At 41.8% G+C, this 26,921-nt stretch overlaps 2 protein-coding genes across 3 annotated transcripts in view; one reads left to right on the top strand and one right to left on the bottom strand.

The window, feature by feature from the left end:
• The window catches only part of TPRKB (TP53RK binding protein), a 139,344-nt gene extending 121,829 nt beyond the window's left edge, over nucleotides 1–17,515 (bottom strand). The window contains exon 1 of one of the 2 annotated variants that reach the window (XM_069629227.1): nucleotides 17,395–17,515. The gene's annotated coding sequence lies outside the window, so the exon portion shown is untranslated. Of the gene's footprint in view, nucleotides 1–17,339 lie in introns of both variants that reach the window. The other variant, XM_069629228.1, reaches the window with a different exon arrangement.
• A 398-nt stretch (nucleotides 17,516–17,913) lies between these two features.
• Nucleotides 17,914–26,921, top strand: part of ALG10 (ALG10 alpha-1,2-glucosyltransferase) — a 202,316-nt gene continuing 193,308 nt past the window's right edge. Inside the window, exon 1 of the mRNA XM_069629226.1 lies at nucleotides 17,914–18,187. Coding sequence (XP_069485327.1) covers nucleotides 18,023–18,187 — 165 coding nt within the window. The 5' untranslated portion in view covers nucleotides 17,914–18,022. The remainder of the gene's footprint in view (nucleotides 18,188–26,921) is intronic.

Below are 26,921 nucleotides of genomic sequence, written 5' to 3'. Positions count from 1 at the left end.
AGCTATAATCTAAATTGAATATACAGTTCAACACAAGAAACCCAGTTGGACATAATTCTGATGAAGAATCATCAATACATTGACTAAACGTGACAATAACTGAACATAATGAAAACTGATCATTCTGGTTTTTGGTTTTGCACACAACCTAATATCTAACTGACTTTTTAGTTAATTGGGTTTTAGGAGGGGATGCAATTAATGATTTAATTGGCATTCATCAAGTATAAGAATTTAAGAGGTATATGTATTTAATATATGGTTTATTCTTGGATTTCATTGCTAACTGTAATAAGAAAGAATATTTTATGAACAACATAGTACTGTATACTTAGAAGCACTGAGCACATAGCACCAGTATTGCAAGTTACCACACTGTTGCTTGACTTCAAATATTATTTTGATAATTTAGCATTCAGTACTTTTAGAAATTTGAGAGGATATACACAATATGAGGATATACACAAAGAGTATTGTCTTGAAGTGAACATACCAAAATTGTATAAATAAATTGATTGAGGTTTAGAAGAACTGAGCATATAGCACTTTTTATATTAATTTGGCCCACTGGGGTTTTATCAGAATTATGATATATGCAAAAGAGCACGTAGCACTTTTTGAAGATAAACTGCACATTTCAGCTGAAATGTTTTATTATAATGGAGATTCAGCATACTTTGTTCAAATAAAATGGTTGAAATGAGAAACTTTTTAAAAACCTTAACTGATATACATCCATTATCGAGCACAACGCACTAACTATTTCGCCCACTAGGGCTTCACTGCAATTGTGATTAGACAACTGAATATGGAGCATGTTGTGATGGGAAACTGACCACTGGGGCGTAATTAATTTAACATATGGGGTGGCTGGTCTTTAAGCTTGTAATTGTGCAATCCTTTGCGTGCCATGCAGAATTAGACTGCAGTGGTAAGAATTTAAATATTAAACAAGCCACTAGGCAAGTGGGATGATGATTGTTTAACAATATGTTTTTGTACCAAGAGTCATCTACATGGTAAATACTACCTCTCTATTTTAGAGTGTTATCGCAATTTGGTAGTAAGGTATGGTAATGTACAATGACAAGACATGTCAAAATGGCCGCCAGATTCTTTGCAACTGCTTTGGGGTGTTAATAGAGAGTCACATGACTTTGAAATCAGCTGACTTGTACGAAGGTAGAGATTAAAAAAAAACAGCCTGTGTCACTACTTGGTCATTTCCGCCTGAGGAAGTCCCCGAGTTAGGGATGGAACATGTGGCGTAAACTGTTCACTTAAGGGACTGCACAAACTGTTCAGTAAATCCATGTTGGTTTTATGTATTTTTGTATGCTGATTTTATGAGAGAATAAAATTAAACCATTCTTTGCACTTCAAACAGACTGAGTGCTCTAGCAATTTTGTTCAATTCTTGATATAACTTGTTTGCATTTCTGTGAACAGTGTTGAGGCTGTTTCTAATAGTTTTCTTGTGACCTAGCACCTGCTAGAAGTAGTCAGGTGCACTGCATCATTAGGAAATCATTTTTGAAAGAAAAAAAAAAAATGATATATATATATATATATAAAAACTAATAGAACAGTTGCAGTAATTCCTAAGCTACATGCCCAATACTAGCTAGGGACGTCCCACAAGTCCATCAGGGTTCGTCCCAGATGGAGTTAAAAATATATTCTCATTTTATGCGGCCACAAGTGACCGGATAGGGAACCATCATTTGTAGGGAAAGAAGAATCGTCTTTGGGGACCTGGAGAAACAGTCACCATAAATCGTCTTTGGGGACCTGGAGAAACAGTCACCATAGAAGAACAAACTCAGAAGAAGGGAACCTCTCTGTAAACCACTGGAAAAGGAAAGAACAAGGTGATAAACTCTTTAAACCATTTCCCGCATCCGAAACAAGGGGGATCATCTCAGTTGACCGAAGGGGTATGTGACAAATCTGGACAATTTGTCCCTTTTGTTCAGTGGGGAGCCACTTCCTTTGAGGTTTTGGAGGTGAGCCTGCTCAGCAAGACCCTCCCTAGGGCTCTGGGCAAGTCTCCCTTATCAGGGACAAGGGCTCCCATTCTGACAAGGAGCTTCCGGTCCAACGTATGTTATCTGTGTATATGGAAACTGACTTATTACTCCTGTTTTGAAACCACCAAACAGTGACACTTCTTCCATCTCTTTGCCTTCAGGCAATGCTGGATCTCACCTGAACAGCACTGTCAACGAGCATTAACAGAACCCTCTAACATGTGATATTATTTTGTGTCCCCCCCGCCCCCAAATAGTGACATTGCCGCAAAATCTTTGGCTTCAGGCAATGCTGAATTTCGTCTGTGTGCCATAGTCAAAGAAGAAGGAAACACCCTTTTTGTTCATGAGAACGTATAGAAAACCAAGACGAACTTTGAACCGGAGACTCCTACAGAGGTAAAAGAACCGCTATGCAGAGATGAGCATCCACAGAACCAAGCCTGAGAAACCATAGTGTGCAAATAACTTATGAAAGGGGGAAAGAAAAAGATGAACACTTTGAAGCAGACAAGAACATTCTTGTTGAACAATCCATAAAATCCCAGTGTTGGACCAGGATAAAGTCTCCCCCAGAGGCCGTGTCTCTATTCTTTTATTTTTAAAATAAAATAGTAGGGCCAGTTAGGAATTGGATGAAGGACTTTTATTTTTGTACTTTAAAGTACACCCTTAGCTTTTGTTTTGTTCACTAGGGAACTTCCCTCATAGAATTGGGCAAGTTAGGCGTTTAGACTCAGATTTTGAATAAAACCTTGAATAGGTCATTAACTTGTCCGACTCCTCCTACTGGTTCGCTTCACTGTTCGTTACAACCTTCTTGTCCCATGTTGGCCTGCACCACTACAAGTTCCCGGTGTATCTCTGCAGCCAAATTATTCTAAAATACCATTTGAGGTGTGATCGCAGGAGTCCCGAGAACCATCAACGTCAGCTATGCCATCCTCATCTTTACAAAGTCACCGGACGAACATTACTGCCGCCTAAGGGCCATATTACAACAAAATGACTACAGAAATGTTCTTACGCTGAACAAGAGCAAATAGGAGTTCAACAAAGACCGGCGGATACAGTTCTTTCGGTTCATATTCCAGAAAGGAGTGTCAGCAGACAGCAAGAAAATAAGGGACAGCAAAGCAGTTCCTTCTATGCAAAATCTGCCAGAAGAGAGGAGCTTCCTAGGCATGATAAACTACTGTAATATTCATCGCCAACCTTGCCAGAATCAGAGAACCCCTAAGGAATCTCACCAAAGTGGCAGAACCATGGGAACAAGCAGAGCACCAATCTGCAACAGGGCCAAGTCTTGCCTAAAAAGTATCCCCATAGACTCGTTAATATATCATAGAAGTCGAATCTGTTTCTTCAACAATTATTTTATATTCAAAGAAGGTCCTATTGATCTGTTAGCACACACGTAACATAGAACGAGTTATTTCTGGCTGGACATGGACAGTGTACATGTTGTTTGTAAACAATACACATTCGAGCAAAAGATTTCGAATTAGTTGATACAAAGTAACGTTCAATGTATGACCACCTACTGTTATAAGAAACAGAGGTTAACACAATTCATACAATATCTAAACCGAAGAATAGAACGACAAATGCAACAATGAATAAAAAAGTATGGATACATGGCACACACACAATCAAAAGGTCTACACAGGTGTGTTTCGGCCCTAGTGGGCTACTGAGTTAGCCTGTCTTGTGCGGGCCTTCATCAGGACGACAATGGAGTGTGAAGGGAGCCAATTTGGTGGGTGTGCTACCTACAGGTAGGAGATAAGGGATAGTTTAGGTGTTTCCTATTGGTCAATTTGACAAGACAATGTTCATTATTGCTTAATTAGGATCTGTTAATGTCTAGTTTAAGACTTCTCTTACCGTGCTGTGGCGGTTGGCTCTGCACGGTTCAATTATTTAATGATGGGATGGAGTTCTGAGTCTTGTTAGAAATGCTCCAGGATTGACTTCATGTTATCAGTACTTGAAGTGCAAGCTATGGGAAAAGAATGGTATCATTCCATGTCTGGTGGTGACATAAATCATATCAACGAGGTGTGTTAAAAAACACCCACTCGCTGGGTGAGTTTACCTGTGCTCATCACAGTCAGATGTTCATTCTGTAGTGGTGGTGCGTGAATCCACAGCGGATTAAACAGCTTGTAATGGCTGTGCTGGTTGTAATGCCTATCATTGTGAAGAAAACACAATGGGAGAGAAGTCTGACTCACTTGCCTGATAGTTTGACTGGATGTAGCATACATAGTTATTAAAGCCATGATAGGCGGCAGGTAATATGTGGCAGACTCTGCAAAAATGTTAGCATGCGTCCGTCACGTATTGAATCAAATCTCGTTTGTGATTGTGAAAATGAATAGCAGTCGATCATAAGTATTCGAAAAGAGGAAGATGCATTTACCCCAGGTTGTTATTAGTAACTGGAAAACTGCATGTTCGAATGCGCTCTACGTGCTATTTGGGAAGCTGATGTGTCCGCGGCGTAATCCGTCTGGAGGGTGTCTGAAAAAAAGACAATCCCTCATCAGATGGTGGTCGTGCCATGACCCTGATCAGCCAGCTAGGCGATCGCTTACCTGGTTGCTGAAAAGATAAAGCAGCAGCCGCGCGGCGGCCTGGAGTCTGCAAACAAGGATTGGTCGTCATGGCAAGCACGTGTTTATATATTGGCCGGCCATTTTGAGGCACGTACCAGTTATTAAGCATGAATCTCTTTATATTGACTGAAGGTGGGCATTAAACACAATGTCAAATAATTTAGGGTTTAGTATGCTAAAAGTGGCATCTGAAGATGTAAAAAGTGCGTTTTTTATATTAATGCGGTTTCCATGGTAACCGCTCGTGAAATTGAACACAGTGTACTCGACGGGAGCCGAATTGGAGGGGAAGTCAGAAATAACTTGTTCTATGTTACGTGTGGGCTAACAGACCAATAGGTCCTCCTTTGAATATAAAATAATTGTTGAAGAAACAGATTCGACTGCTATGATATATTAACGAGTCTATGGGGATACTTTTTAGGCAAGACTTGACCCTTTTCACGTGTGTAATTTACTAGAGAGCCCTTCTGGGCAGAACAGGGTCTCAACCACGAGCCCTTCTATTTTTAGGTTAGGGGATAGAAAAAGAGACTGACCCTTCCCTCGCTCACTGCTTTTCTCACAACTACAAAATTGCACACTGTAGGAAGTCAGTCATCTCTTATAATCCTTCCTTCTCGTGTGTCTTATCAAATTAAAATAGAAAAATAAAGGTTAAAAAAATATCAAAAGGGACTCTTTGTATATTCCTACTTCTACAAAGAGATTTACAGAACAAATCTGTTAAATGAGTGCCTCCAGCTACAAGAAGGAGCACAAGACATACACGAATGGTGTCTTTAATTATTATGAGCCTTGACCAGTTATGTCATGTGAGAGTCCTGAAGAAAGCGCTTACGAACATTATCCCGCTGAAACTGCTCGACCATAAACCATTGGTTCAGGGTGATCACCACAACCTCCAAGACCCATGCACAATTGGTAGAGCTCGGAAAAACACATCAGCTCGAACTGAGGTATATATAGTTAGTATCTTTTAGGGAAATTTAGTAAGCAATAGGCTACTTCAGATTTAGGAATCATTAAAAATAAAAATTGTTCTGTCTGTCTTGTGTGAAAAACTTAGGGCCCCAGGCAGAATTTGCTTGCCCTTTGACTTTTGAGGTATTTAGGTTATTTCGCCACATAACAGATTGTCTACGTGAGCCCCCATGGGCTGGGTGCCATCCTCACACGATGGACACCCACCTGTGAACTTACACAAGTTGCATTTACAAAAAGGTCATTAATCTTGCACAAGACTATCTATTCGCAGATCAAATAAGAAGCTAAAGCAGTAGTTTGGAGGTGCAAACACTTCAATTGGTACCTTTATTGAAGAACATTCCAAGTATTAAATGATCACAAACCGACTCCAATGCCAAGAATTTGACTTTGTTCTGGAGTACCTCCATGGTAAACTTCCTCTCATGGCACCCGTGCAAAGCTGGAGAGCCATGTAAACATGATAACCACGAGAAATATTCCCAGAGCATTGTCACTCAGCAATATTTAAAGTGGCCACAGATCAAGATTAATATATTACAGCAATCAAAGTAGCATCGGCCCCCACCAAAAGGAACAGGTTCTCAAAGGCACAGCAGCATCTACGACGTCTGCCCAAAGGAGACTCAAGATGATCTTCTCATGTCTGAAGTAGGTCTGCTCCTATGGGGCTCACGAATTGTGATTCCTGCCTCTTAGATCAACAGAGGTGTCCATCTTGCACATGATGGACAGCAAGGCGTGTGCAAGAGTAAGGCCACTAGTGAGAAAAAGTATGGTTCTCTGGACTCAAGCCGGCTGTGAAAGCACGCATATCGCGATGCATACCTTATCAGGCAACTGAAGCTGCTTCTCTGCAGGCCCCGCTCTGGTCAATGCCCAGGCCTAAAAAATGTCACTAGACCTTCAGGGCTATTAGTTACTTACTTCACCTACTCGCCCCCAAAAATGTATCTTGCCCCTCCAAAACTGTAGTAAAAAATTAAATCCTGTGCAGTAGTCCACCAGCTGAAAAATGTCTTTGCCCCTCATGGCCTACCTGTGTCAGTCAAGTACGACAACAGGGCACCATTTCAAAGAAGCGAGATTAGAAAGTTTCTTTGTGACCGAGGTGTCCAGCACTGAAGAAAAATGCCTTTTTGGCCCAGATACTGGAGACATCATGGGCACCTGAACAAAACACTCAGAATAACAGTAAAATCCCAAGAGAACCCAGAGAGAGCAATATTCCAATTCCTGCGCAATATCAATCTACACTGCACAGAACGGAAGCAGGGATTTCATTTCACCAAAATGCGAGGTGTAGGGGAAGTGACAACACATGACCCTTGACCAGTGATGACATCTTGACCCCACCCCGTAGGCACATCACGGAAGGGATAGAAAACGACTGTTTATTCCTTGACAAAACAGAAAGTGGCATCACATAGCATTGTTCCTAAGTACACTTTGAAAAATATGGTTACGATATTACTGTAACACGATATACATTTCATACAAGAATGGATCACAATATGTATCGGCAGAAAAAAGCATGCTATAAATGCAACTTGCGAAAAGCAAAATACATAGTCCGAAATGGATGCTTATTCTACTCTAAATGCTTTTTGGAAGATTTTGTCTGCATTGTGAATTTGAGGTGTTTAAGAACAGACTAAATCAGTGACTCCCCCCCTGAAGTTTGCCTGAAATAAACCTTTAACGAGTCTAGCAATTATTGTATGGAATTCCAGAAAGATAAATGGGTCAAATGGCCACATGGCATTGGCCGCGGACCAGGAGCTTCAATTTGTAACAAAAAAAAAAAAGAATAATGTTTTACAAACTTGTTTTCCTTTTGTTTTCTTTTTTTTAAGGGGTAGAAAGGGAGACCACAGGGTTAGCAAGTGCGACTCCTGGCAACCCCTAAATGACGTCCCTGAATAGGAGTAGCACTAGGCAGCCTCTTGCTAAGAAGAGCACCCAGGACCACCATTCCAACAACTTTAGGTTGGGAGCTCACCTCTTTACAGGCACAGAGAATTTAGCATAACATAGCAGAGTGCACTCGCTGTGGAGCCAAGGAAACAGAACTGGGCATTCGGAGACAATATTCTAGTAAAGAACTCCCACCCACAAAAGGAAATTCAATGCGCCATTTGACCTTCAGTCACACACAGTGAGTGCAAAGAAGGGTAGTATGGTGACTGCCTGTTGCAAACAGCTGTCCCTTATGAAGAACCCATCGCACTTCAAGCAGCTAGAAAAAGGCAAAGTTAATTAAGGCATCGCCAGTTACCTGATGCACATGAAGAATGACCATTTACTGGAAAATGAAAACACTGCAGCAGAAGAAATATTGTAGAAGAAAAGTCAGTCAGCTGGATGCCTGGAGAAGAGAACGACGCCACTGCCACTGTATTTAATTAGTTGGCTCACGCAGGCATGGCATGTCAATAAAACACCCCCATTCATACAATCACCACCCTACAATTCTGGGCAAGGAATAGACATTGAGGTGTTCAGAAATGGACATTTGTTAGATAGAATTATGTAACTTCAACTAAGTTGGTCTCCAGCTTTTCACTTTGGACATAAATACAATATATGTATAACCATGTGTCTAAGCAATCCAATAATTAACAAAATGAAACTAAATGACCTGTACGAGTATCAGTCATCAGTTCATACAAGCATTCACTCTTAATTTAAACAGTCCACATATGAAGATATTGGATTCTAAAAGATACGGACATTCTAGAATTTCGACTCTATGTTGGATTCTCTCTAAATACCAGCTTCTCAATTATTACATTTCAACATGATGCAAATGTATTTCAAAAATTCGAATTTCACCAGTATCAAGACAAGTACGGTATCGGAGAAAGATATTTGAATAATTGACGTTTCAAATACATTTACAATAAGTTTACTTCTCTATATAAAATGGTGATGTAGTTACTACGTATAGACTAGGTGTAGGTCATTCAATGTAGATCAACTTACTTTGGGTCCTGCTGGTTCAAATTCAAAAATGCTCCCAGCGATATATATTTACCCACACAAACTGTGTTCTCAAAATATGCGGGTGCAGCTTTCACCAATCACGCATGCGTGACTGTCACTAAACAGGAGTGCATTACTTGCAGTCACTACCTGTGTGTGCGAGTGTTAATAAAGCTAAACATGCAGCTTTAAATTTGTGTGTGTGTGTGTTTGTGCTCTTTTCAAGCTACTTGCGCGTGCAACTTTTCAATCTATGTAGGTTTTCACAACTTTATTACATCTGTGCGTGTAGTTTTCAGATTAAATGTATATTCTGGCTGGAAAAATAGTACTCCCTGTAACATGTGCAATGTTAAAATCCCCTTGTCCTTCCACATAACACTTCACACAATTCTTAATAAATAGAATTAATTCTTTATACAAATTTTTGTTGCACACACATCTGATCTATGAATGTGGCTTCCCCAACTACATAACTTAGAATAATCACCCTAGACAATGATATTTTGCAAATGACTCTGGATCTGCTTAGGCCACTAATCATATTTGAACAGTACTTAACGTAAAAAGTCAGTTCCACTTTAAAGTGGCACCAAAATTAATCGTTTTAAATTTTGCTTCGCAGACCAAGTATAATAGCCTTTAAAGAACATCTCACTCTGTATTCAGTGTTGATGGGGAACATAGGGAATTGAGGTATTAAGAGCTGTGACCTGGTTTTCAAATTGCATTCCCTGCAGTTCTCTTTCCTTTACCAGCCTAGATTCAACCCTGGTCAAACTATCAGAACAATTTGGGGTTTTCATTTATCTTCCAAATCTGATTTTGGTGAGCCAACAGGTGATTCGGTCAGCCTGCAATTCCATCAAGAACTTGTCTCCAATCTGCCTGGGGTCAATGCTTTAGGCTCTGTTCTCCCATCTACAGTTCCGATTATAAATGTTCATCTGAGCATATTCCACAATTGTCTCCTTCCTTGCCAATCTTATGTCATGTGTGCGTGCAAAATATATATATCTGCCCCTCTGCCTTGTGACAGAGATGTTGCTTTCCAGTCCCGAAAGTGGAATGGAAACCACTCCTATAGAGAAAAACCCATTTCATTTTTATACTCTAATTTCTGGTTAAATATGCATAATTAATATTTTCAGATTCTTTAAGTCGGTGCTCACATTTAGAATATATTTTTTTTTTTTTTACAGAATCCGATATAAATTCCTTCCATCCACAATCTGTCAACATTTTGTGTCAATCTGAACTTGCAGCAATCGATTTAGTGATTAGACATTTGATCTAAGATTTTACTTGATGTTAGTACGAATCAGGTTTTCTAGTGTGAAGTTACTGACATTTTCCTACAAGTGGCATCGGCGTTGCATCGCCTACATAGTCCCTTTTGTATGATATTACTGCGTACAAAGACCAGGCATCTTTTGCCAGACCGAAATTCTATAACCTTCCCTTTAACTGTGTTACTCAAATTCTTTTATGAGGAGCCTGGCCTTTTTACAGATAGACCTTTAGAGTAAGCAACACTTAAATGTGACAGCCAACCAGTGTTTTTGATTTCCTCCCAGCTGAGAAAGAGAGGATATATAAACAAAGCACTCCCTGTGGCTATAGCGGGTTTGACTTTATATCTCACAACTTATAGAGTGCTGCGGTTGAATACCAAGTTGAGCTACATGGACATATTTTCCATCACGTGAGCTTGATTACATCCCTTTTGTCATTTCATGACATCTATCATTTGGCGATGTGATCTCACTTGTTGTTTTCCTTTGACTGGCCAGCACATATGTTAATTGTTTGTGGGTTGTTGTTTGTTTTTTGTGTGCATCAAACTGCAGATGCCACTAGGCCTGAGGTAAAATCAAATTGGGGCACTTTAGACAAGATCCTTCCAAAGAATTAGTGTGAACGTAAGCCTAGGGGGAAGAACATAGCATTACCAGTCCTTTGGGTGCAGACTCATAACGTGCCCGTGCGAACAAATGGGGTGATGCATGGAGACTGGTCTACAGCTTAAGGCCAAGGAGAAGCATAAATAGTTGTGGGAATGAGTTTACACGGTTCCTGATCTACTCAGGGTGTAACTCTTAAAAAAAAAAAAAAAAAAAAAAAAATATAAATATATATATATATATATTTTTTTTTTTTTTCACTGAAAAAACGTTGTTAAAAAGGGACTTTATGGTTGCAAATATTACCGAAAAACTCCAGAAATTCACCAGTTATGCTAAATTAAGCAACTCGCGCCACCACCGTGCATTGCTAAAACAAACACCCAGTACATGAAAGATGACATCACAAATGTCATTGATGGCATCACTGATGACATGACATATTAAAATAATGTTTATTAACAGTCCCTACAACGGGTAGTGTCTATAATGTTGGTGACAGGATGTCAGGGGTGATCGGGAAATCTATCAAACTATTTTATGTATTAACCAGACCTTCCAGGATTTTGCAGCATGAAATGCCAAATTTTGCGGCACACACCTTTATTTGTTGCAGCATTTTTGCGGGACATTTTCTATTATCTGGAGGGTGTTATTGCCACACTGTAGGAAAGAGGCAGAATGCAAGGCTAAAAGAGAATCAGGGTGTCATTATTATGTATCTTTTGTATTCATTTAATAGAAAGAATCCCGGATGTCTCTGGCTTGGCAGAACAGTTTTTCAATTTTGCCGCAAATAGATTTGCACTTCAGCCAAACAACCCAAAATGTACCTTTCACCACCAACCCTCCCCATCCCCTAGTTAACTGCTTGGTCGCTGATGCTTCCCCTCCAAAACTCCGGTGTCAGATCAGTCCCTCTAACGCAGGACGGATCCGACGCCGCAGGGTCCCTTTTTTGTTTTTTTTAGTTTTTGCTTTCAGTCCCCCACCTCTAATTTTGAGAAAGCGGCGGGACACCCCTGCAACCCCCCCAAGGCCGAAATACTGAACATAAGGAGCGGGTTACACCCCTGCTCCACATGTTCGGTATTTATAAAAATCGAATGGTACTGGCAAAATAGGTCAAATTGTACCATTCGATCGATTTTTGGCGGTCAAAACGGGTAGTGCCTTGAGTAGAAGAACTCTCCCCACAGTGTTCTGCAAGCTCCTAGCACGTCCACTAGAAAATGCAACCCAAAAAATGCATTTCTATCCCTTTTGAAAAACAGAAATGCAAGAGACATAACAGCGGTTCATATACCTTAAAAAAAAAAAATGCATGGCCGGGTCAAGAAAGACCCTGGGGGTCATTATGGGGTTGCCGGTCCGGAAACAACGGTACCAATAAACTTGCCGCTACCATTGTTTCTGGACCTGCAAACTACAAGTTCTGCGAGCGGGTGCCTTTCAGCCCGTAGACCTTGACGGATGTACCAGCACTGTTGCACACAGTGCCGGTGCATCCGTCCTCCCCCTTCCCATCGAGTCTGGGAATGGGGATTTTCTTTTTTCCAGCATCTGGCCGGAGGGACTACCAGAAAAAAAAAATGTGGCACCAGCCGTGCCGTTTTTACCGGCACGGCTACCGCCAGATTTGTAATAAGGCCCCCTGTCATGCAGTGGCACCCCAGCTCCCGTGAGCATAGGGTTGCCTACAATTTCTGCACATTTAAAAGTGCATCTTGCGTGGAAATTTAGGATGCGCTTTTAAATTGGCAGAAACGCCCCCTGATTTACTCAGAGGTGAAAAAGGCGATCTGAATGGGCGCGCATATAAAATCCACAAGGGACACCTGAATGGGCACATTTTAATAAAATGTGCCCATTCAGGTGTCCCTTGTGGATTGGGCTGCTCTTTTTTTGGGCGAAAGTGATGAGATTTGTTTGCGTATTTCATTTCTTGCATTGATACGTTTTGAGAATCTGGGAACCTGAGGAATTTTTTTTTTATTGTAGTTTTTACAGGGTTTTTTTTGCAAAAACTGCCGTTTTTGTGCAAAACGGGCGTTTTCGATGCATTTTGCGCAAAACGGCCGTTTTCGCTGCATTTTGCGGGATTGCAAAATTGATATAAGCTGGAAGGTCTGCTTATAGACTCCATGTACTAAAGTAGTTAGATTCAATAAGATTCTCCAACATTCCCATTAGCATGGTCTATTATGCTAATGGTAATAATGGACAATTGAATACTGGGGTAAAAGAAAAAAAGCACACCATTTTCTGTCTGAAATTGTTCTCTCTAGTATACAATAAACACCATAGTCCATTGCCCTTTGTGACTATCCACAGTCTCCACAGACCCCTGTCTAGCCCATGCCTTATTAGACAACTTGGATTGCACATGCACACCATCCCACAAGAAGAGCCCTTCTACACTTTTTACTGTTATGTTTGTAACGCGCCCTCATTGCCTGCTTTACACCATTCACACATACATCCACCAATCACTTTAAAAAACTCTACATATAGCCTATCAACATATTAAACTTCTACCCACCAACTGCCACTTAACAATGTTCTACAAATCTTTTGCATCTGCATTTTCCATACTTATACCAAAATACTGTACATAGTGTTCCTATAAATGCACATATGCATTGTGCAGTGAGAGAAGTGCATACATAAAAGGGGCAGTACATATAGACAAATGCTCCTGGGAGCCCAGGAGGGAAGTGCCAAGGGATGCAAAGGTGGGAGGCCACTAGCTAACTGCTGGGGCAGAGGAGTCCCAAGGGTGGGGTACATCTTAACAATAATGTCCCTTTAACAATGTTTTTGGTTTTTATACGTGAAAATATTTCATCACTGTACACAAGGTATTCATAATTCCTCTTAACAAATATGAAATAACTATAAACCTCCATTAACAAACATATTTGTTTGCAATGAATACTTGTGTCTTGTTATCAGCAGCAAATGCTGGGGATACAAGTCATTGTTCAATTGGCTAGGGCATGAGGCTCGACCATGACCCCAGCACCACCAAACCACCCCTGTTATCCACTGCACCTACCCAGCATTCTATTTCAGTATCCACTATACGGTCATAATGTAACCAATGGCCAGTGCTCATGGCTTGCATGGTCAGTCTTCACAATCCATGGGGCATGGGCTTCAGAGTAAACATTTGCCCTTGCCGACAAAAAAGTAAAACACAGGACTGATTTGCAAAAGCATCCATGCGGGTCCTTACTGATACTCCTTGCACAAATTTGCTGCAATCCCGTCCAGCACTGGACTGCAGCCACAAGCAGAATTTGCCCCATCCGCCCCCCATTTAAACCTAGAGCTTCGGCCATGCCGCATGCCCCAATTAGTAAATCAGAGTAGGCAATTATCTTTGCCTAGGGCCAGGCCCATTGTGCATGCACCAAACTTATATCACTATTTGTTGTGCTTAGGAAAAATAAAAACCACTGGACAGATTTGTAAAAGCATGCTTTCAGGTCCTTGCTGATGCTCCTTGCACAGGTTTTTTTGCAATTCAGTACAGCACTTCATGCAGTAGATGCAAGCAGAATATTTTTTCACATGCAAACCTAGGGCTTTGGCCACGCTGCATGCCCCAATAATCAAATCAGAGTACATGATTAGCAATTAATTGTAGGGCGGTAGAATGGGTACATCACTGCGCTTCATCTAGCATTTTAAACAAATTACCCTGGTGATGGGGTTCTTTTGTGAAGGTGCCCTTCCTTCAAGTGTTAGGTTTCGAATAGGAGAGTGAACCTTGTTCACCTGAGTGCTGGGTTATTCAATAGGTAACTGTTGTCATAATAAAGCAGTCGTCAAAACCATTGCTGGTGCTATATGTATTGTGAGAAGTCAGCGACACATGTTTCGACCCTGTAGGGTCTTTCTCAAAGCGTTTGGATTGTGGGCCAGTCATTGCTGCAAGGTTGTGGAAATGAGTCAGTGTGCAATCCCAATATCTTGTCCCGGTATTGTCACAAATAAGGGTGGTTAATGGTGGCCTAGTGACTACGTGGGCACCTTTGGCGTGCTCCATAATGATCTGCTGATTAGCATTGTCTTGGAGTGTATGCAGCAGTAGTGACAGCGATACAATCCTGTGCACCACTTTGGCTAAAATTCTGCCCATGGCTACAGCCCACAGGCAGAATTTATTTCCCCCCATGCAAACCTATCCCAATTTTCTAAAATGTTACCAGATAGCCAGTCCACGGGGGCCATGCCCACTTTAACCCCATTGCCAGTCCCTCATGGTCATGGCCAGTAGCCAGGTTGTCTGAGTCATGGACAAACAATCTGGGGACTGCCCATGGCCACAGGCTATACCTGAGTCACAAAATGTATATCACTATTTTTTGTACCTACATTATGACACTTTTCAAAAAATAAAACAGACACGTTTGCAAACCATGCTTTCAGGTCCTTGACAATGCTTCTTCCATGACTTTGATGCAAATCCGTCAGTGTTTTTTTTTTTAAAGTGTCAAAATGTACGTACATAAAATAGTCATATAACTTAGCTCCCACTTCTCAAAATCCATTCAGACCTTCCACAAATATTCAAGGTTGGGTCTATAATATTTCTAAAATCTTTTGTGCACATTTGTCAAATGGCAACACAGTTATAAGCCATCTAAAGATGTTCAACCCCCTCCCTCTAATTTTGCCCCCTCTTCACAAAATACCACCAAACTTTGCAAAAACATTCAAATCTGGGTCTTAAATATTTTCGCAAACTTTTTGTGCAGATTCGTAAAATGGCACCACATTTATAAGCCTTTCATATATTTTGGGACACCCCTCTTATTTTGTTACCTCTTGACAAAACAGCACTAGACTGTAGAACCATTCAAGGTCAGATCTAGAATGACATCACAAAACGTCATGCAGTTTCATTGAGTGGTGCCAATGTTATAAGCCATCCAAAAACTGCTTTTCACCAACCCCGTAATGCAAAAATATGTATGAATGCCTCGAACACCCGAGATGTTAGCGGACATTACAGGGCTGTACCCAAACTGTTTGTGGACTTCGAAGAAGAAAAACCTGTTTTTTGGCTTTTTATGGCATATCCCATCCCATCCTCATCACCCCTCTCCGCCCCAGAGATTGTTTCATTAGTATGACAAGTGCAACGGTTGTGTTTTTCAATATACCGCGATGTCCATGGCGGCTGTCCGCAAATCTAACATGGCAACCGTTTCAGAATATCTGAGGCAGCTCACGTTTTTCACCATCCAGGTGCGTCCGATATCCGTGGACATCATGTCAGACGCTGATTGGTCTGGGGGGTGTCCGCGGACTGAACAGGGAAGTGAGTCCATGAACCCCACCCAGATGTCACAATTTTTTTGGGACCTACTTTTTGGCCGTTTTTAAAAAACTACTGGACAGATTTAAACCAAAATTACAAAAGCACGCTTACTCCTGCCGCAAATTTCGTGAAAATTCATTCAGCGGTTTGGCTGTAGGCATGAGCACATTTTTCTTCCATTGCTTCTATGAGGTAAACCACACATTTTGGGACCCTCCTGGACGAAACCTCACCAAACTTCACAGAATCAATCCGAGGGGGCCATATACTTTTTGCAGAGTATGGCGAGGATTCGTCCAGGGGGGGCGAAGTTATAAGCCACCCAAAATGTGTTCTTCCAATGGATTGAGCAACTTAACCATAACTACAGGGCTGCTACTGCAGGCCCTGTAATATATATATTACTTTAAACATCTGCTTGTTTTACTCCCCAAGGCATCTGTAAACACGGCCTGTCTATTATGTAAGTAGACACATTATTTATGCAAATGGTATTTCTCTTGTATCAATTATCTACTGTCATTAAACAATGTATGAATTAGTATGTTGTTAATTCTAAAAAGGTATTTACATAGAGGAATGTATTCTTAACCAATGTTACTCAAGATTGCCAAGAAAGCGCTGCTATATTTATGTATTGTTCCATAAGATAAAAGGTGGCCGCTGGGTTAACCACATTGTAGTGCTTTGGTCATTCATCACCTTTTACGTGTACAATTTGTTACCACCTCTTTATTGAGGGAATCAGTGTCCTGCTCACAGAAAAAAAAAGGATTTGGTCCTGAATACAGAAAAAAGATCTGAGGCTAGCCCTACATTTCGCCCCAGTGGAGGCACCAATGTATTAATTCTTTTTAGCCAGGCTCGGCGTTACGTCTTTCATCTCCCCGCGATATCCTGTGTTGGCCAGTTTCTCATGTTAACCATCAGGTTGTGTTTCAATCCTCAAGGTAGTTATCACACTAAGGTAAGTAAGGGCTAATTTATAAACACCTTACGTACAGATAGATATTGAGTTAAATAGTTGGGAAAACAGAAACTAACAAAATATTGAGCTAAGAGTTAGGAAGATGAAAGAGCCCAATTCACAGAAAGGAAGCACACAGAAGCATTATTGTGTATTCGCATTTGGAATGCGAGCAGCTTGGTGCAATAAAAAGTAAATGACTGATGGGGCGCTTAGCTTCAGGGGGTTACATGTTCTGGCATACAGTAGCACACAGCAAGGGCAAGCTATCACTGTTCTAAAGTCAATGATAGTTTGGCGGCACCTGCTGGTAGCTTCAGCTCACTGCAGCATAAAAACGGAATAATTCCTAAAAAATAAAAAAAGTTCCTTAAACTCTTCTAACATTTGGACGGCAACAAATACAGTAGTTACGTTTATGAAAGATCGGAATCTAAATTCGTTGCTCTTGTATCATGTCGGGGAAGGTGATAAAGCTCAATTTTACAAACCCGCAATAGCTCATGAACAAACCTCCTTGAAAGCAGAAAGCGACCACTGGTCTTGCTCCTTTCACTACTGCACTGACCTGCGGCCACAGAATCAGGGGTTGCTCCCTCGTTTCTCTTTTGCTTGCTGTTGTGTGATCAGCGTAATCTACAGCAAAAACAATTTTCAATTCTTGAAAAATAGAAAACGGACTTGAGCCATTTTACGGACATAGATGACGGAGATGAAGGAATCGCAACAGAGGATGTCCCTCGGTTTATCATTTGACGTCGATCTTTAAGTTGCTTGGTCCGCTACATTAAAAGAAGACAAATAATTGTGTCTTAAAATCTTTACTTTAGTAACTAGTCAACCAATGTTTAAAATATATTAATTTACAATTATTGCTTGAATGTAATCTTTGTTTTTGTCACTAGGAAAATAATGGTCCTTTCGAAATGCTACTTTCAATCTATAAGGATAGCAATTGGCAACGCTAAACACAATTCCGTTTTAATGTCTTGGCGTTAAACCGCACATTAACTATTATGTCCTTCTCCTGTAAGATGGCGCATCTTTTATCATCGGGGCAACGAAGCTTCTACACAGCCCGTTCCGCTACAGCTTTCACGCTCCGTAAGCACTAACTCTTGCAAGCAGTGTGGTGTGTTCCGTGTCCCACTCTGCTAAACTCCTATCTAGTACAACCAGTGCACAGAGGCTGCAAGATGCGGGTACTGCAGGATGGGCTCTTCTCGGCTGTGTTGAGCTGTGCTTTCCTGCTGTCCTGTCTTATCTATTCCAGGGTGACCCGCGAGCAACGCATTCCCTACATGGATGAGACCTTCCACATTCCGCAGACGCAACTCTACTGTGAGGGCCGCTTTCGAGAGGTAACCAGTCTGCATGAACTACATAGGAAGCATATGCCGTAAACGCTGTAGTATATATAATAATACCTTGGAGAAAGTGCTGCACAAGTTATAGGAGGAAGAATACGTTGCCACAGTTAAAGTGCTAGGTGAGACGCTGCAGATGCTACACGTGCTATGAAGCCATACCTGCCTACATTTGAAAATCAAAAACCCAGAGATTTAAGCCCCGCCCATAGCCACACAAGACTCTCCCAATTGTACGAGGCTCCGCCCACATGTCAAATAGGTAAACTCAGTTGTTGTAGCTGCCATAGAAACATATTTGCAGTATTAGAAACCCTATTTCTATTATAATCTATGCACCACATAGCTGCCTCCCCAAAAGACAGTTATTTGCCTATGTTGCATTACATTCATTCTTTCAGTTCCTTAAACTATATTGATTGCGTGATCGGCTATGTGCACAAAACTGCACTAAATGAAAATGTGCCCTCAAAAATGCATTTATTTTTGGAGTGCCCTTTTGCATTTGACAACCTTACAATACTCCACACACACACACAAGCAGAACACAAGACAAACACACACGCTGCTAGCAGGTGCAGCTCATCAACAGCACGCCTTTGAAACAGGCAGCCATGTGTGGGAACCTCTCAAGGTGGGGGCCAGGCATTTGCTCTCCAAGGCATATGACTGGTGAGGCAAACAGACTGGTGTAATATAAATAGAAGCTGCAAAAGGCCTCCCTGGGTTCCTGGATCTTAATTTTGGCTCCCTCTAGTGAATTACATTTATATATTTGGCATGTAAAAGGACCAATACATTTTTTTTAATAGGTATGTGTTGTTTGTCACTGCCCTTGCAGCATTTCACTTCTAATTTCAATGCGCTTGTTCTCTTTCTGTTGCGTTGAGTCCTTTTAATCGATGTGGTGGAAGCTGGATAGGTTACTTAACCGCATGGGGTCACGTCTCGGTCTCTTTGCTGTGTCCGTTGCTGGCATCTATTTTCCATGTGAATGGACAGATAATCCAGGGCATTGCGTCTGGTAGCTGCTTTTAATCACAGGATGTTGCAGATCTCTTGAAACACAGCCCGCCTGCTCTTTGCTCATCTCCATACCACAGTAAATCGAGCCCCAGCTAACAATTAACGCGGAATGCAAGCAGACGTGTATGTTTATTTAAAGAGTGGGACTGCGACGGAAAACCTAGAGACTCCACGCTCTTCCCGGGAGACCTGGAGAAGAGCATGAGAACCCTGAGTCTCTGGGATAAACCCAGAGGTTAGACAGGCTTGCATGAAGCTAAGGCTGTGTATAGGGAGTAGACCATGTAGCAACCAAAGTACCAAGAACCAGAGGCTGCAAGGAGCTATCTGGATTTGTGGCTGCAGCATCTACATTGCCATAAGCAGGGGATATTGGAGCTACATGGAGCAGGTGCATAGGTTGCCGCTGTTTCTTTGTTAGGATTGTAGAAGCTGCTGCAGCTAAAGAGGGCATGGAGATACACAATTCGAGATTGGTGATTTTGCTGAAATGTTTGCAAACCACCGATAGTGACACGAAATAACTATATCCTCCATCCAACCACATGTAGCATGCATGATGCATGCCAACATCTCATAGCCCTGACAGCCCACAGTTGGGCCCCTGAGGCCTAATCTATTATCCAAGCAACCCACACATCATCAAGCTGAGCTCCCACCCCAAGACTTCACTCCCAGTCCGCCTCCCACTCTTGTGATCCAATTTGCAATGAATGTACAAAAGGACAGAATTTCTAACTGGGTGGGAAATGGCTGCAACTGCTTTATTGGGCAGGAGATAATTTACAGGTGTTCTGTTTTGACTGCACAATTTCCGGGTTCTTTGCCAAGCTGGTGTACTTGCAGTTGTGCCACCACCCCTAGCATACCTTACTCCTTCTGCATGGCTTAACATCATTTGTTTGTTTCCCAGGTTCCCTGACCTCTTACGCCATTAGTAGATTTATGAGGTCGCCTGTCCTCCGATGTCATTGCTAGGTTTCCCAGGTGCCCTGACCTCCAATGCCATTGCTTGCTTTCCCAGGTCTTCTGCAGCCTTAATAGGTTTCCCAGATCTGTCATTCTTTTGCACCGTTACTAGGTTTTTCAGATCTCCCCACTGCTTGAATTAATACTAGGTTTCCCAAGTCTCTCGACCCCTTGCACTATTAATAGGTTTCCCAAGTCTCTACCTCTTGCATCATTACTAGGTTTCCCAAGTCTCTCGACCTCTTGCATCATTACTAGGTTTCCCAAGTCTCTCAACCTGTTGCATCATTAATAGGTTTCGAAGGTCTCCTGATCTCATACATGTTTACTTGGATTCCCCCATCTTGTGACCTCTTACAAAATAACTTGTTCACAGATTTCGGGACCCCTCATCCAATCACATGTTTCTGCATGACTCCTGCCTATTTATAGGTCTACTTGTTTTCCCCATCATCTTAATGTTTACCCAATATCTTGCTCCCCAGCCCACATGACCTCTTCCATCCCTCATACCCCTTTTTGTTTGCTTCCCAGGTTTCCTGACCTCTTCTCCAATGCATGTTTTCCATGTCTCTTGACCATTTCATTCCAGGTCCAACTCCCAATTATCTTTGGCTGACACTCATTTGCTTGCTCCCCAACATGACCCATTCCATTCAGAAGATGCTAGATGTCTCTTACTCTGAATTCGGAAACATGTAGTTATGAGTTTCCCCATTATAAATTCAGGACTACAAGTTCCAGAATTCTGAGAAAAAACAGGATTGCACCAGTATGTCCCTAATGAAATGGGGCATTTTGCCACATAGGTTCTAGACCCCTAACCCCCATTTCCTCAGTGCATTTTTGGTGTTTTTAATGTATCATATCGTAGTGTGCTCTGGGTATCAAGGGTTTTAAGTCGTGATCATCGTCAATAAATTGTAATCTAGTGGTAAAACTAATATTTGTGGAACCAGATTTTCTGGGCTCACTCACTTAAAATGTTTGTGATCCTGTGGGGATATCACATTTTTGCGGAAAGGGGTTCCTGAAAACCCTTTGTGGTTGCCCCACGTTTTATCTGTGCTTTCAACATTTCTCGTCATTATTTTATTAGTTCATGAAACATAAACAATGAAATCTTATACAGTATTACCAAACCATTATCATAGAGAAATCCTTTAAAGATACCATTAAAAAAATAAAGCTTAACGCAAAATACAATATCGAGCTAAAGTGCTGCATGCAAAATAATGATTTACAAGACTGGACTAGAAAGTAAGATTGGAGAAGCAGGAGCTAAAAACAGCTCCAGGGTATCCAACATTAACCAGTGACCAAGAGCTACCACTGGGGAACAAGGAGCTAGTGAATAGTGTTCTGCAAATCTAGCTTCCACATAAGATTGAAACATACAGTTTTGTCCATTATTTATGGCCCCTTATGCTTTAAGTGTCATATATGATGTGTCCTAATGTTTATTTATAGATTGTCCCAAATGCACAGAGTTTAATTCACATAGGTGAGTTTGTTTGGCATCAATATATTTATTTATTTACTTTTTCCTGGGAGCCAAAAGTAGCTCCTGGTAACTGTTGGTGTCAAGCTAACCAGGCTCCTTTAGGCTACAAGCAGGAGCTAAATAGCTCACAGTTCCCCTGAATTTCGAGCTCTGTTGTAAAATATTCAAGTGTCCTATACTTTAGATATTTGGGTGTGGATGCATGCGAATTACATATATCCACCAATTATTCCTCATAACGACCCCACACCCATTCCATATCAGATAAAAATGATGATAAATACTTATACCAACACCATTTTCGTTTGTCTGATTTTTGAAGCATATTTTAAAAAAGACAGCTAGCCTGAGGTGTGTGTCTTCTTCCTGTTTCAACCTCTGCAATTTGGTATATGATGGAGAGCAGCCAACGTTTTCTCATTATAGTAAACTACAGGGTGTGTGGCGGCTTCCTATCTGGATGTTCCAGTTTCTGAGGGTCTTTAGCCATGGTGTTGAAAGGAAGGAAATGATGTGGAACCAGACAGCGATCTTCCCCATTGGCTGGTTAGTGAAGTGGTGTGGATAACTCTGGTGCAAGGCCTGAGGTAATATTGTGTGTGGTGGCAGCACTTTGCTGTGTTGAGTAGTCCTGATAAGTGTCCTGTACTCGCTATGCCGGCCAGATTGTGGAATTAGCCCAGCGCCACTCGTGAACCCTTTTTCCCAATTCACTTCAGGAGCGCATGTGAGACAAGCTGGGAGAGGGTGCAGTTCACCATTATCCAGAGAAAATGTCAAAGCTAAGAGGGACCTATTTTCCAGCAGTGCACTGAACCAAGAAAGGGCACAGTGGATTCCTCCTGGTCAGAGGACTCCATACTGGACTGCAATAGGGTGCATGAGGGGAGTTTTCCTTGCTGAAGTGAGAGGGACAGGGCCCTCTCTCACTCATTACAAGTCTACATGGGTCCAATAAGTAATCCAGTAGATTTCACCAGACATTGGGTCAATAAGAGGCACTTGTTTTAAGGGCGAATGCTGTGGTCCACGACGGGGTCCACAATGGTATGGGAGGCTCTTTCCTTGAGGTATTCGCTGCGAGTCTGATGCATACTAGAAGGGCCAGACAGTGAAAGAATCATGGGGGGATGGCAAGTGTAAGACAAAGTCCAGAGCGGCTGACACTGACTTTTTTGTCTCGTCTGGGTCCATACCAATCCTAAATACAGGGAGATGTACTCCTCCGGAGAAGGTTCCCTGTCCCAGGACCACATCATGGCAGCCTGTAGTCAAATCATCAAGAAATCGATTACTAGATTGGAAGACCAATTAATTGGATACACTTAACAAGCGTGTGGTCCAACTGGCGATTAAAACGGGACGTCTTGAAGCTTGGGCAGTGGATCTGGAAAGACAAGAATTGACCAATGAAGCACACTCCAGGGAGGAGAATCGATGTGCCATGTTTGAGAAAGTGAATATGTCGCTTGCTGTGTTAACTGAACATTTGGAGAGCTTGGTGCAGCAAAACTGGATTCAGGTTCTCAGCCACCCTCTTTGAGTAGATGGGGGTGATCCTGCCATATTTTTGTGATAATTGAGTGATGGATTCCCACTACCTGGGTGCAGAGGAAGATTCTGTCTTCATTGATAAATGTGATAGGATTAAATCAAGAAGGAAACTGATAGGAGGGACACGGCCCGACTGTCATATCCAGGTTGATAGATCAATGACATAAAGAAATAATGTTAGTTGGAAGCAGTTAGACAGAAAGAAACTCTGGAGTATCAGGGCAAGACGATTATTATATTTTCACAATTGCAGCCTGAGACAAAAAGAGGTAGGCTCTTATTGTAAAAGAATTTTTTTAAGAAAAGGGAAGTCTACTTTAACCAGCCAAGCTACGAGAGGCATGGAAAGACAACGATTATTTGTTTTTGGAATCGGGACAAGCAGGAAAGTTGCTTATGTCAATCCTGGAGTCCCCAGGAAGTCGAGCGGGGGGCCTAGTTTGAGATTATGCCAGTGGGTAAGAGGCATGCAAGATTTAGATCTCACGGAAAGTTGGTGGGAATATAAGAAAAGGGGCAAAGGAAATCTTGTGTTCTGTCAAGCATAACTGTTTTCAACTATTTCTCCAATTCATCTATGTATAGTGCAGACTTGTGGAAGGTAGTTATAGCTGATGGCGGGCTAACCTATGTGAAATATTACTTTACAGTGGGTGTTTACCATCCATTATATCATGGGGGTACCATGCCATATCTATGCATTGAAAATAAAAGAAAGATTCAGTATGCTGCAAGCAGAATAAAATAGATGTCAGCTGTCTCTTGGGAAGTTCAAAACTCTTGCTCTATTAATGTTGTTTTTTCCAGATAGCCCAAACACAAGAAGATCCGATGCACATTTAATTTGACATATTTTAATCTACAAATATATTATCAAACAATGTTAATTTTTGATTATTAAGAAAAGTGTGCCAAAGAAGCAACATGAAAGTGGATGAAGTACACAAATAACTGGGCCAAAAGAGCATTCATATGCAATACATGATCCGAACAATGCATATCAATATAGACAACAATTCATACTACCAGAATGAAGAACACAGTTACTCTCTGCAGACACTCCACTCACACAACAACCAAGCAAACGTAGTAGTCCTAAATGTCCAAAAAACATTTCAAAGTGCTATCTCATCATAACGTGCAAACAACAACATAAGTGCAAAACAACGCTGTACCCTGAACACAGAAAGTGTTTGTTTAGACAGACAGGTAACTAATACCTGTAGGTACCAGTGAACTAAAATACATTGTGCCACTACTCTATAATAACGTGACGCCAAAGTAATTTCACACCAACCAAATACAACTAGGCAAGAAACATTCCTTAAAAGGGAAAATATAATTAAAACAGTATTTGTCTCTTTTTCCTACTCGGGTTCCGGCCAAAAAGGGTTTTAAATGTTCAAAGAACCCAGCTTCTTCATGGCAAATATAGAATCAGACGTATACGTCATTAATGGAGCCCGTCCCCTCACCTCTGACACACTGGATGAAAAACATAAAGACACTGTGCATGACACCAGGTATAATTTCAATACCACATTGAGTGTATGAGAGATGTTACACACTCAGAGAACCATACCGAATCTACCCTCGAAGTTGTAGCAGGAGAGTTGCAGACACATTTGAATATTGAAGAGCTGTAAAGGAAATCTGACGGGTGCAAAGTGATGTCATAAGGAGAAAACAAAAAAGGGACGCAACAATGTGAGAATACTTAAAGAAAGAAGATGTAACTGAAGAAGCAAGTAAACCTATATACGAGAAAGAAGAAACCATATATACACAAAGAAGATAAGTAACCAGATGAGTGTATATACGCAGAAATGATTCACCTAGAATCTTGCTGCAGTAGAAAAAATAACATGGGTAAAGCGGCCATGTTGAATAGAGGGACGTCGGCTTTGAATACTAATAAGCAAAAGGCTTGAAGGAGAGCGACCAGGTGTCACGACCCTCGCCCAAAACCCCCTATGTCAAACCCATTGGCCAGGTGGAGTCAGGACTCGGGCCTCTAGAGCCTGGCATCCTCTTCAAAAGCCCTCATGTGGCCAGTTCTGGCGCCTATGGTGCCAGGCTCATACACCATGAAAAACAATGTGCTTGGGAACTACTTTATTGTATTGTCAGCCAACATGGAGGCATCCACATAGCTTGGTTCCTAAGAACTAAGCTATGCGGTTTAGTGTTTTGGGTGTGGTAGCCTAGGGACTACTTTACGTGGACTATTTTGTTGGGGCTATTTAAACCACACCCGAGAAAGACAACACGCTTCGCGTTACTTTGCAGCTTGCAACGTGACGCTCACCATGTCCAGCTATTCCCTCGAACCTCGGAGAAGCAGAACCTGCAAGGAGACAAAAGGAACATCATTAGCAGCAGCATCTTACCTGCAGTTTTCATCTTTAAACACTCGCAGCTACTGAGAACAGCTTCCTCGAATCTGCACGCCTCCCGGACAGAATGACCTGAAAGAGGAAGATAGAGGCAACATTAAAGAAAGCAGTAGAGACATTTACAAACTGCTCAAAAGGTTTATCTGGCTGGTCGCTTCTCGGCTGGCACCACTCCGGACGTTCCACTCGCGCTGAAGAACACCGCGACCTACAAGGAAGGAAAACACAGGTTAGCAAAGGCAAGACTTTGCAGCGCTGCGCATAGCGCTTACTTACCGCATCATAGCGCTCTTAATGCGCCATCATTTACCAGCAGGGCTCAACCAAGCCAGTTCATTGCGCTGATGCTCTGCATACCTAAGGGAGAAAAAAGAGACATTTTAAACAAGGAAAGGCATGCAGGATAGCAACAAAACTAAAGAACAGCAATGAGACCTACCTGAACAATATCAAACGGGCCGGCGTCAGTGAAGTAACTGGACCGCTCACTCGCCCATGAAAGACAACGCGCCCCTGCAAAGAAGGCAGGACGGAGAGCACGTCTAATTCTACCACAAGGCAGAACCTTCCCTGCAGACCACATCAGGGCAAAGCTGAGAAGCATACCAGTGAGTAACCCGGCTGGGTGGCTTCCCTGTGGATACCAGGTGAGCGTAACACCAGGGCTTCATAGCTGACAGACGCTGGAGAGGGATTTGCACACCAACAAAGAATAGCTGTTGGCCAGAGATCAAGGATGCCACAGCAAGAAGCAACTGCAGGATACAAAGGGAGTCTTAGATTAAGTAATGAGCGAACATTTGCGAATGCCAAGTATTGACGATTAAAGATGAAGAAAGCATATGTGACACGCAGCAACCAAGTCTCCAGAAGCCGAAGAGGGTAATTGCACCCGACATAATTGAATCAAATAGCACTAAATAGAAAGGCGAAAGGTACAGAATAATGGTCTCTTCACACCAGGAAACAAGACCTATTCATAAGCTCAGATGAAGATAATTATGTACCTTAACTCCCTTGAAGTTCCAGGGAAGAGAACATCATGCAATGTTAAGAACAAAGAATAAGCCTTGGCTGAAGGCTTGGCTGATCAGAGCCAGTGGACTAATGGGGCAAGTGGGCAGTAGTCTAATGTTCTTCTCTGCACATGGATTTTGTTTTGCTTAAGTTCTGCTAACAAGCTGTATGTCTAAGGGTGGGAGAGAATGCCAACGAATCATAAGGGCCTATGCAATTGTGAGCATACATTGTTGCAGGGTCAATCTGCTGCTGTTATGCT

Source organism: Ambystoma mexicanum, chromosome 12 (assembly GCF_040938575.1).
Source record: "Ambystoma mexicanum isolate Mex_15411 chromosome 12, UKY_AmexF1_1, whole genome shotgun sequence".
Taxonomy (NCBI): Eukaryota; Metazoa; Chordata; class Amphibia; order Caudata; family Ambystomatidae; genus Ambystoma; species Ambystoma mexicanum.
This window is presented reverse-complemented; position numbering and strand designations above follow the sequence as displayed.